This window comes from Quercus robur, chromosome 12 (assembly GCF_932294415.1).
Source record: "Quercus robur chromosome 12, dhQueRobu3.1, whole genome shotgun sequence".
NCBI lineage: Eukaryota > Viridiplantae > Streptophyta > Magnoliopsida > Fagales > Fagaceae > Quercus > Quercus robur.
Genome location: NC_065545.1, coordinates 1,792,099 through 1,804,160, shown reverse-complemented (window position 1 = coordinate 1,804,160; position 12,062 = coordinate 1,792,099). Strand labels below are relative to the sequence as shown.

Here is a 12,062-nt window from a genome sequence, read left to right as displayed (position 1 = left end):
GTCTTGTGGGATGCTGGGCGTGAAATCGTCCTCGGCCACATCCTTGGGCCTTTTTGGGGCTTTCATTACGCGTCCTTAGCAATGGGTCTCCTCGGCCTAGGCCTTGGGCCCTAATATAAAGTGGGCCGGGACCACAAATTCCCCGGCCCCACAATAAGTAAAGGTAAGAGAAAATTCAATTAGAATTCAATTAAAAGTTTAATTTTACACCACGTTTCCTATCTAATCTAAGTTTTTAAATTGAGTTAATTCAATGTAAAAATTAAATTTCAAATATAATTTAATTTTGCGACATGTGTCCTATCTAATCTAATTTTTTTAATTTTTGTACAAAATAAATTAATTTAGTGTAAAGAACAAGGAGCCCAATATAAGTAAACCATAAAAAAATAAATAATAATAATAAAAAAATAAAAAATAAAACATAATTTTTGAATGATTATATATTTATGAGCCTTTTTTTTTTTTTGTAGAACTAAAAACAATTCAAGTTAATAAGTCATCTATATATATATATATATATATTAACAGGTAATGCTAATAGAAAATCTAATTAGATTTCAAATTAAAATTCAATTAGAGTCTAATTTTGCGCCACGTGTTCCATCTAATAAAAAATTTTAAATTTTGTACCAAGTTAATTAGTTCAGTGAAAAAATTGGATTTTATTTAGAGTTTAATTTTACGGTACGTGTCCCATCTAATCAAATTTTTTTAATTTTTGTGCCAAATGAGTTAATTTAGAGTAGAAAACGAGGAGTCCAATATAAATAAATAATAAAAAACATAATCATATATTTAACACTATATATAAAATTAGAGGAAGAGAGAGTTTGAATGATTTTATATTTATGAGCCTTTTTTTTATAACTAAAAGCAGTTTAAATTTATAAGTCATCTATAACCTATATATATATATATATATATATATAGGTAAAATTTAGAGCAAATCCAATTAGATTCTACAATTGAAGTCCAATTTTGTACCATGTTTCTTAAATTATTTATTTTTAAAGAGAGTTTTATTTCTTAATTTTGGAATCAAATATGAGGCTATATCATAAATATTCATTCAAGTGAGTTATTGTGTACAAAAACCAAATAATCTAGAATTAATGAACATAAAAATTTTAAAAAAAAATATACAATTTACATTTTCTACCTAATAACATTCTTACAAGACTTTAAAGAGTAAAAAAAAAATGACTATCAATAATATTTAAATTATATATGTAAGAATTATACTATGCATATTAATGTGTATCTTTTAAGTATATCCATGCATATGCATGGAGTTACAAGCTAGTTGTGTATAAATTTTATTGAGGCAAACAATGTAACAAATAAGATCTTAATCAGGCCAATTTAATTACATTTTAGGGCATAATTCCTTTGAGGGAAAAAAGAAGAGAAGAAAGCTAAAAATAGATTTTGTGTATTTGGACATAGGATTTTGTTTAAAACTTATTAATTAATCTGCTAAAATATTAGTTGAAATATAGTGGTATTAATTAGAAAAAGGGTTTTACTAATGTATGTCTTAAGGTATACATTAATTATCCATTCTAGAAAAAAAAAATTATGTGAAAATAAAAAAGTAATTTACTTATTTTACAGTTTTTTCAATTTTTAATAAATTAAAAAAAATAGATGATTGGTGCATGCCCTAACTAGATCAAAAATAAATAAATTTAAAAAAAAATTGTGCCTACACAAATAAAGTAAGAACCATGAAAACCCAAGACAACAGTCGGTACCCATTAGTTACTTCCTAGGATTATCTAGAAGAAGTCAGGAAAATCATTTAGCAGCCTTGGTCTGGTTTTGATTTTTCCCACAAGTACCTCAGACACACAGATTGTTTTATGAGCCTTTTTGGGCTGATGCACATTCGGCAATCGGCATATAGGGTTGCTTGGCACAGTCGAAATTCACTGTTAAAAGAATAACCGAATCAAGCCATAATGATAAACCTGGAAACCACAAAGCTGAAGTAACTGCATGACAGACAGTGAGAATTCTCAAAGTACACAAGGGTACCTTCGCTGAGTGTTTCATCTTTATCTTTATGTTTATCTTAAGCTTTTAGATGTAATAAATATAAATATAATGTCACATAAGTAGGACAAAATATACGATAAGTTAGGCATTTTACCAATTCCAAACCATTTTCCAGTCAAAGAAGTATGAAAGAAATATTGCATCAATCTCAATTTTCTAAAAAACAACTGTCAAATTTTGTGTGTATCCAACATTTTCTGTACCCACTATAAATCTAATCCATAAAATATTAAAGTTACATTATTAAGCACAACCTGGAACTGTCCTATCTAGCTAGTGTCCCTACAAGTTGAAAGCTATTGACACAATCCCATTCCCATGTACTAATTTAAGAGTTTACTTCTTTTCTTCCCCACCCCCCGAGACCTTTGCTTTCATTCAACAAAACCACGTGTAAGACATTTGTTACATATTGCATTAAATGCTTACAACATATGAATCTTCGAAATCTTCAAACTTGGTTGGATTTGCATATAAACGGGACTGGGCTGAAGTGGAAGGCAACTGTTGCGGCTTCATATGCTTATTTATGAGTCACATGGATTGCCCATACTTGAAAGAAATATTAATTAAGGTTCTACAAAATTTAATTCCATGCAAATCAGTGTGGGACCTGAATACCGGATCGGATAGCTCTTTTAGCTTTCATAATCATCACAGTGAATGAATATGTTAAGACTCTTTCGTTCACAAAATAAGTAAATTCACTGTACAGTATTCATGTGTGTGTGTGTGTGTGTTGTCAGTTGTTGGGACGTACAAAGATCCATAAAAGCCCATTCATGGAGCTCAATTCTAGGCATTAATCCCACACGTGGTCGTGGACCAGATTATCATATAATTTTCTTGCTGTTAATTGTATCACATTTAATGATACTGTTACTGTCAGTTCTATTCACGTGCAATTTCGGCACATATGATATTGAACATGCTTTTCCAGAAACCTGGTGCTTTTTCTAATGGTGTTCCCATAACACTCGTATGATTATTTAGAAGCTCCATTTTTTTTAATGCAACTGCTACTCGTGGCTATATATGTTAGCTTGAGGACTGGTCTTGAAGACATCGTAACTTAATTTGTCAAACAAGCAAGAAGCAGGTAGCAATCGTTCAATTTCTATCTTTTTGTAAAAAAATAGTCAAGATTTCATTGTAAGAGAGAAACTATTCAGAATTCTTCATCTAAATTATGTCAATACAAGCCATTTAGTAGCTCCTTTTGGTCAAAGGACATCCTAATTATATCATCAAAACCATCTATGATTCAATTTACGGTCAGACAGAAATTTACACTCCACGTTTGGCTTTCCCAGCTACACATGGTTAACATTGATGGAGAGCATAAGGGCCCATGAAAAAGCAGAGGAAACATTGCTATAATAAATTTGTTTGGTTACATAGGTTGTAGTGCCTATGAAGATTGCCAATCAGGCTATCAAGAAAACCAATAAAGTATAGTTAATAAGCTATTTTGAAGCGATAATCCCAGAGAAACAAGATATACTTTTAAGAGAGTTAGTTAAGAGTTGTGATGAAGGAACTAAATTTGGAACATCAAGTAGAAAAACACCATATGGACTTGAATTCAGTAATTCGTCTCTGCTCATTATTCCCATAAATTGAAAAAAATATATAAAGAATGTCTATTATTTGTTATGTTGTTTCACAACACTAGTCTTTTTGCAGTTAAATGTAAAGGAATCTAATGAAGCAATATCTAGAGTTACACTGCTAAAGACAGTGAAGGGGCTTTTTTCTTACAATTTCCTTCTCTTGGCACTTAGAATGAAGTCGTCATCATCATCACTCTCGTTAAGGATTTTTTTCTTGGCTTTTAAATTGCCATTCTTTGATGCCTGCTGCTGCCTCTGTGAACTTTCAGGTTTACTTGGAGGTTTTACAGATTTAATAGGAGTTCCCATTCGAAGTTCCTTTTGCCTTCTCTGCTTCTTCTCATATGCTTTTTTAGCTTTTTCAAGGGGTAACAAGCCATGCTCCATCATCCTGCAAGTTGAATTATGTTAATTATTTCCCAATCACTCAGCACTAATTATTTTACACAGGAAAATAATGGTAAATATGGCATATTCAGCAATAAAACAACTTGATAGTGGATACACACATCAACAATGCGTGATGATTGCCAAGTCAAGTAACTCTTTCAAAATCATTAAGAAACTCATCCCCATGTTTATTTCAGTTTGAACAAATTAAATCAGAATATTGATCTCAAAGGAAAGTGTGAATGCTATTAGAAGTGAGCTTGTAAGATGGCCATTAGGTCTTGCATGTATTTGGGAAGAATGGTATCCATATATGAAATGGTTGGTCCTGAAAAAAATTTGCCCCCAAGGCATCGTAGAGAACTGAGAATTCTAATTTGTTGTGTTGTGAAATATAATGGAGTTTAAACATGACAGTAACTTAATAAAGTAAAGAAAGCTCTGAGAAACCAACTCTGCACTTTAGTTCCATTATTTTAACCTGTAGTTCCCAGATTTCATTTATTTATTTATTTTTTGATAATCTTCAATGTCATTAACTTAAATGAGGGAAACACAAGGGGGGAAGTCTGCCTTACAAGCATCGGCTAAAACCGGTGGCAGACTATCCTTATTAAAACATAAAAGGCACGTTGGAGTTCAGAGCAATCTTTGCAGCTACATGGGCAGCAAAATTGCCAGCTCTCCGAACCCAAACAAAAGAGCATGAAAGGAAAGACACACTAGAATTGAGGACATTACTAACAATGTTGGCAATAGCCCAGCTAGGCTGAAAGTTAACCACAGAAAGCGAGTCAATGCACTCTTTAGTCTCAGAACCTATGGTTTAAACCATAGGGTCTGAGATGATTTATCAATGGATGCTACATTTTAACTAGTTGTAAAAGTTTAGTAGAAAATGTGGGGTATTTGGTGCATCTTCTACATTCTCTTATGCGTACACTCTGGAACCATTGGATCACAATACTAGAGAAGGAATGTGGAGGATCTGAACTAATTTAAATGAGGACTGTAGCTGAGGTGCTCTTGGGTCATGGTGAAGGCCAACCTCAGCACAAGAAAAAGGTTTAACGGCTTGCTCAGCTTGATTAGTTCAAACTACTTCAGAACAACCAAATTGTATAAACTGGTGCACAATGATTACCATTATTGTGGTATCCAAATATCAAATATATTTTAAAACATGATTTAGAATGCAAGGGGCCTGTAACAACTTCCAAAAACCCTTGGAAAAAACTCTAAAACTGTTGAAGGAGACTACCTATCTTTAGATTCCTAGTTATAGTTGAATTTTTAATATTTACACCGGTATAATGCAGATAGGTTATAATAATGTACATCAGATCAAAGCTTGAGTTGCTGAGCGCCTTGTCAGAAATGAAGTCTTAAGTTGGTTTGGATTTTCGAATCCTAGTCCACCTAACATCACAAAAGTTCAGCTACTGTTTGCCAACCAGTCAGGTCATGGGAGTTGGAGCACTGAATTTGTAGACAATGCTGAGCAGAAATATGAAAGGGTACAGCCAAATGAGGTGAAACAATAATTTTCCCTTTACTGACTACAATTTACATAATAAAACTTTAGATTAATGACTTAATTGCAGACTGCAAATTGCCTACATGAAGATGGAATCCAGAACTTAAGGTGCCAAGGATTAATAAATAAATCGTTTTGCAATATTTGCAACATTTCTGGAGTTTACAACCATTAGTTAAAAACTTTCAGCTCATTGTATTAGAAAAGTTACTGGAACACTGACTCCTACAACTGAAAACTAGAAACTTAGCCATTATAGTTTGAACAAATGGGGAAAATACTGCTTATATGATAAAGTTAATGTGAAATATAAAAGCAACCATATACTTGAATCTTAGGCCATTTTTTGTAACCTTTTCTTTTTTCAATTAGTTTTCAGGTTTCAAAACCAAATTTCTGTTTTCTAAGCCAGAAAACAAGTTTGGCTCAAAATGAATTTTAGAAAAGTAGAAATAAAAACATAGCTTCAATTCAAGAAGGATCGAAAAGCATCTTCTTGATGTATCATGTTTCCTTGTTTATGAGGAGACAACACAAACAAATCATAATTGAACAGTGCAAGTCTAAGTGCAATGTAGTAGATGACTTATATAAACGCATCATTGTCTATTGTAAAAAAATCACAAACCATACCAAAAAATCATAAAGCCATAAAGAGAGAGAATTTCTAAGGTGAGAGATAAGTTTTTTTTTTTTTTGGGGGGGGGGGGGGGGGGGGGGGAGGGAGAGGAGGGGGAGTGGGGAAGGGAGGTAGAGAGTACCTGATTTGTGAAGTGAGAGCCAGTGGGGATGTGTGAGTGTGTGCGAGCATGCGTGTGCAAGAGAGAGAAAGAGAGCACTAAGAGGAGAGACTGGTAAGGATTAGGATCCTCTAGAGTTCTTAGGGTAACTCTACCATTGAGTTCCTAAATTCCAATCCATCCATTTTGAAATGGGTGAATTAAATGTTTCACATCCATCATCTAGAGTTCTTAGGAGTCTAATACCCCTAGCACCTTCATACCAGTGATGACTGCTGATGCAAGTCCTAAGGCCTTTTTATGGGTATATGTTATTGTGGAAAGAATTGGAAAGGAGGTCAGAAAGATGGGAGGGAATATATTTATTAGAAGGATGAAGAGTCACCTTAATCAAAAGCACTGTATCTAACTTACCTACTTACTTTATATAAGCTTTTCCCATACTAGGTGCCAAGAGATTTTGAGAAATTGCAAAAGGATTGTTTATGGGGAGGGATAGGGAATGAAGTTAAGCACCACTTGGTGATTTGGGCTACAGTTTGGTCCCCAATACAATGTAGAGGCTCAGGTATTAAAAAGCTTTTCAACCAAGCTCTTTTAAGGAATTGGCTTTGGCAATATGCTACAGTTAGGGATCTTCTTTGAGGCAGGGTAGCAAAATCCTTGGGTTCATGGATGCCCTGCAGAGGTTAAGGATACATATGGTGTAAGTTTATGGAAGCACTTTAGAATTGGCTGGTATATGTTTCGAAATTTATTAAATAAGGATAAATTATACTTTTGGTCCTAAAATTTGGTGTAGGTTCCATTTTGGTCCCTCAAATTTAAAAAGTTCAGTTTTGGTCACTAAAATTTAAAAAAGGGAACAATTCGGTCCCTCCGTTTTTTCTGTTTATTATGTGACTAACAAGATATTGAGGCATCACATTTTTTTAGGGGCCAAAATCGAACCAACCACATATTTAAGAGACCAAAATTGAACCAACTCCTTTATATAGATAAATTGATCCCAAATTGTGTGAATTTGTGTGAAAAATTGGACTATATAAAAGCATTGCATAGGCATGTACTAAATCTTACATTGAGCATGTGCTAAGTCCCACATCAAGCGTTTGATTGAGTCCAAATTGTGTGAATTTGTGTGAAAATTTGGACTATTAAAGCATTGCATAGGCATGTGCTAAGTCCCACATCAAACGTTGATTGAGTTCCATATTAAGCATGTGCTAGGTTGATCTAGGCTATTTAAGCTATTATGGAGAGCTCTAATTGTAACTAATTTTTTGGAGTATAGCGTATATGTGGCCAGTGCATCCCCAAGTCGTCACAAATGGGTTGAACAATGTCTAGAAATCAGAATTTTGATGTGTGGTTTCGTTATCAAACTTTTTGCAAGGAGACAGTGGCAAATTTTATGACAAGCCATTTAAAACGGCAATGGTGCTGGCAAAGGTGACCTTTTTCTTTTGGAGAGTAGCAAAAGGTAAAAATCTAATAGTAGATAACCTAATGAAGCGCAAGAAATCAATGTTAAATTGTATGTACAATGAGAGAGAATTAATCACCTTCACCTACATTATGTTATTGCAAGGGAATTGTGGTCATTAGTTTTCTCTTCATTTGAGATTTCTTGGGTTATGCCTAATTTGGTAAGGGAGCGGTAGTTGAGTTGGAGAGACAATTTCATATGTGTGGAGTTTTATACCCTTACTTAAACCAGAGAATTTGGAGGGAGAGAAATGCTAGATACTTGCGATGGAACTAAAGTCTCTTTGCTAAATCAAAACCATTATTTCTAATCTCTTTTTGATTGGATGAGGGTGATCAGGGAATTTGTTTCCTTCTCCTTTTTTATTTTATTAGATATTTGAAGTTTTTTAGATTTTAGACTGTTTTTTTTTTTACTTGCCAATGAGCTCTAGCTCAAAAGGCACCTCCTCCCCCATAAGAAAGGGTGGAGGTTAAGGTCATGGGTCCATAACCTGGCATATAAGGAGTATAATTTAATGTGATGCAAACTTTCTCTTTTTTGATAAGTAACATAAAAATTTTATTAAAAAAAACACAGTCCAATACATAGGAAATGTACTAAAGAAGCAAAAACATCAAGAAACCAAATTACAATGATCAAGCAAAACAGGAAGGGAAAGACAAGAAAAAGATGGTAAAACTAAACACCATTCTAGAAGAGTAAAAAAGAAAAAAGACTTAAACTCAAGAATGGACCGTTCACATCCCTCAAAACTTCTAGTATTCCATTCCCGACCAAGAATCCAACAAATCCACTACCCTTTGTAGCATCACCCAACAAATACCAAACAAGCAAAAGACCATAATCCACATCTCATATGCTATAGGACAATGAAGGAGAAGATGATCTACAAATTCTCCGCACCTTTTGCACATATAACACCACTCAAGAACAACAAAATGCCTCTTCCAAAGATTATCCATAGTTAGAATCTTGCCTAAAGTAGCAGCCCAAAAGAAAAAAACTACCCGAGAAGGAACCTTCGATTGCCACATCATTTTCCATGGGAAAGAAACGACAGTAGAAGGGGATAGAGAAAGATAATACCCACTCACCTCGAAACCTCGACCACTGGCTGGCTTAGCAATGGTTTTATGTGTTAGTAATTGAAAATAGTGTTAAAAGCTTGTGGGACTGGGAAGACATGAGCATGTCTTTGGTATAACAGTCAAGAGACACTGTTGACGTGGTTTGAATCATGGAGATGCACCAAATGTACTTTAGTTTGCATCTGTGTACATTTGGTGCACCTCCATGATTCAAGCCACGTCAACAGTGTCTCTTGACTGTTATACCAAAGACATGCTCATGTCCTCCCAGTCCCACAAGCTTTTAACGCTATTTTCAATTACTAACACATAAAACCATTGCTAAGCCAGGTAAATGATAGAAAAAACTCAAAAAAAAATGTATTATGATCAATTCTATCAACCCTTAAGTTCTGGAGCATCCTGCCAGAAACTAGGGTGGAAAATGTGAAACAGCACATTTACTGTACCAATGACTGCAGATAACTGTAATCTGCAAAAGAAATCAATTCTATGACCCAACGAAGGCCCAAGAAGCTCATTTGGAGCAGCATCAGAGAATTGGATCCCATCATCAAGTGTGAAGTCCAGATATCTTAATTACCTAAACATAACCCTTTTGAAGGGGATATTAATCAAATTTGCTCTCCCAGCTACCTTCAGAGGCCCCAATACAGGCTACAAAACATTAATCAGAAATCATTTTTTCACCATCTTTTTTTCTCCCATAAAAGTTTCAGCACATTAAAATCATGTCCAAGCATCAATGCACCTCCCATTTCCAGTCCTCCAACTTCAACTCTCACAGACAGTCCAAAAAGTAATTACTACAAAAATTTGAAAATAGAACCCAGAGAATAATCAGCAGAGAGAACTAACATTTGACTTCTTAATCAGGCAATAGAAAGAGACTTCTCCCTTAGTTACTTACATCACCCATCTATAAAAGACCAACACCACCACGCTTCAGCCTATTCTCTTGCCCCAACATGAAGCAAAGTCCAAAGACTCATCAACATATTTTCCATCTTAGTTTTCTGTTTTCGTACCCTCATTATGTCTTCCCACCATTGAATACTTCTTTGAGAAGTTACATGTATATGATGAGAAAATTGAAAGAAATTTCAGCCACAAAAATAACAGTAGACATTAAGGAAGTAGTTTTGTGTGGGGTGTGCATTTGAGAGAGAGTTTTTTTTTTCTCTCTCTCTCTCTCTAGCTATCATAAATGAAATTTATCTTATCTTTGTCTTTCTACACTTCATATCTAATAAAGAGTGCACAAAAATAGACTTAAGTTCCAATACAGCTCTCTCCACTCCATTGAATATGATGATGTTTTGCTCCCTCCAAATTAACCACATAATACAATGAGAAGTTGCAGCCCGCATTGTACTATTATGATGCTTTCTATGCACCCTTAACCAACAAGAGAATATGTCTGTCACCTCAGGCAGCATCAGCCAATGCAACCCAAAGGTCAAAAACACCAAAGATCATAACTCATGTCCAACTGGGCAATGGAGCAAAAGAATCTCCTTCTAAATTTCTAACTAGTAACCATTGTTTTCATTTATAGTTAAGAAATTGCTTAAAAATTCTAAGTAACATGATTAATAGTATCTCAATGATTGAAACACTACCAAACCTCATAATATGACCTCCAATGGTCTAAGCACCAAACAATGAAAATAATAACAATACTCATAATAAAGCAAGTTTCAAATTTTTCAGAAGAACAGGCTCTAAAACATTTTGCTTCATAAATTCTCCATTATACTTTACAAAGGGAGAAAGGCTGTAAGAATAGAAGGAAAGCTCACCAAAACTCTGCCATTTCACTCGTTGGGATCTGTTTTGACAATGATTCATAGAAAATTCTCAGGGGTTCCCTCTGCGAACAAAAAGCAGCAAAAACAAGGTCTAAGTGGAATAAAATAACCGTAAGCATTTTTCAAGAAAAGAAAAGAAAATAGATTAGTTATCATGGATACACAACCTCTTCAGGAGGATCAGATTTCTGGCCAGGCAAAGTATACACTTTCTTCTCTCTCACTCTGGTAGCTGTCTTCTTTGTTGTTGTTGTTGTTGTTGTTGTTGTCTTTTTGGAGGATACTGATGTTGTTTTTGAGGATCCTGATGCTGGTTTTGAGGATCCTGACGTTGGTTTTGAGGATCCTGGTGTTGGTTTTGATTTTACCTTCACAGTTCAGAAAAAATATCCTATATGAAATCAAGATAATTGTTGATAGAGAAAAGAGGAGGATTTAATATAAAAGGGACCAGAATCCAATAAAAGACACAATAATACTACTCCACCAACCAGTTCTGCAGTTCAATTCAAAACCCTTTTTTTTTCATTGCAAATTGTACAAATTTATTTACAAAAACCACATCCATATTGACCAATTCATCACAATTTCTTGAACCCAATCCGCAAACTTCAGAATCCAAATCACCTCATCTACTACAGATTCAAAACCCACATACCAAACTCAAAAATCAATACACAGCAAAGCAATTCATCAATCCCACATACCCAAATCACCCAACTGAGAAACCAATCAATAAAAACACCATTCTAAAGCTCAAAAGAATTAATACAACTATACAAATAAAAAAAGCAATGAACTTTAATTCCAGATGGGTACCTCAGTTTTTGCGACGGCAGTGGCAGATTTCAGCTTTGAATCAACAGGCTGCTTGCTTGAGCTCACAGATTTCTGCTTTAAATCAATAAGCTTTCCCTTTGAAGAACCATCTTGATTTCCTGGCCTCACTTTCACCACTGTGCTTTTGTTCTCTGAAGCCATTGACACACTTTGCTATTGATCTGATTACCCCTTTTTTTATCTTCTTATCATCAGCCTCACTAGTGAGTCACTCCCTGTAACAATCTCTACGTATCTGTGTATAAAAAAATTAAATTTAAAAAAATTAAAAATAAATGCATATTTATTTACAAAGCAAAAAAAATAAAATAAAGACAGATTTTTCACGTACAATATTACGTAAGTGTTAGATTTGCTAGTTGAAGTTTGTTTAACTGCTTTGTTAGGTTTTTTTTTTTTGGCAACGGATGAATGATTCAAATCAGAGGTTCTGCCTATGTTGTACCTCGTAGCTGGTGATCGGTACTTTTAGCGTGAGTGAGTTGGTCGT

At 34.3% G+C, this 12,062-nt stretch overlaps 1 protein-coding gene across 1 annotated transcript; it reads right to left on the bottom strand.

The window, feature by feature from the left end:
- Positions 1 to 3,640: 3,640 nt before the first annotated feature.
- On the bottom strand, positions 3,641 to 12,062 carry LOC126709317 (uncharacterized). The gene is made up of 5 exons (XM_050409517.1): positions 11,904 to 12,062; positions 11,552 to 11,807; positions 10,900 to 11,100; positions 10,724 to 10,794; positions 3,641 to 4,065 (listed from the first exon to the last, which is right to left on the bottom strand). The coding sequence occupies exons 2-5, from the start codon at positions 11,711 to 11,713 to the stop codon at positions 3,819 to 3,821; spliced, it is 681 nt and encodes a 226-aa protein (XP_050265474.1). The 5' UTR covers positions 11,714 to 11,807; positions 11,904 to 12,062; the 3' UTR covers positions 3,641 to 3,818.

Excerpts from the sequence above, each read along its gene's own strand:
- LOC126709317 (XM_050409517.1), bottom strand. The coding sequence starts at position 11,713 with ATGGCTTCAGAGAACAAAAGCACAGTGGTGAAAGTGAGGCCAGGAAAT. Across the intron at positions 11,101-11,551 it reads CTGCCGTCGCAAAAACTGAG|GTAAAATCAAAACCAACACC; the intron begins GTACCCATCTGG and ends TGAACTGTGAAG. Across the intron at positions 4,066-10,723 it reads AGTGAAATGGCAGAGTTTTG|GATGATGGAGCATGGCTTGT; the intron begins GTGAGCTTTCCT and ends TTCAACTTGCAG.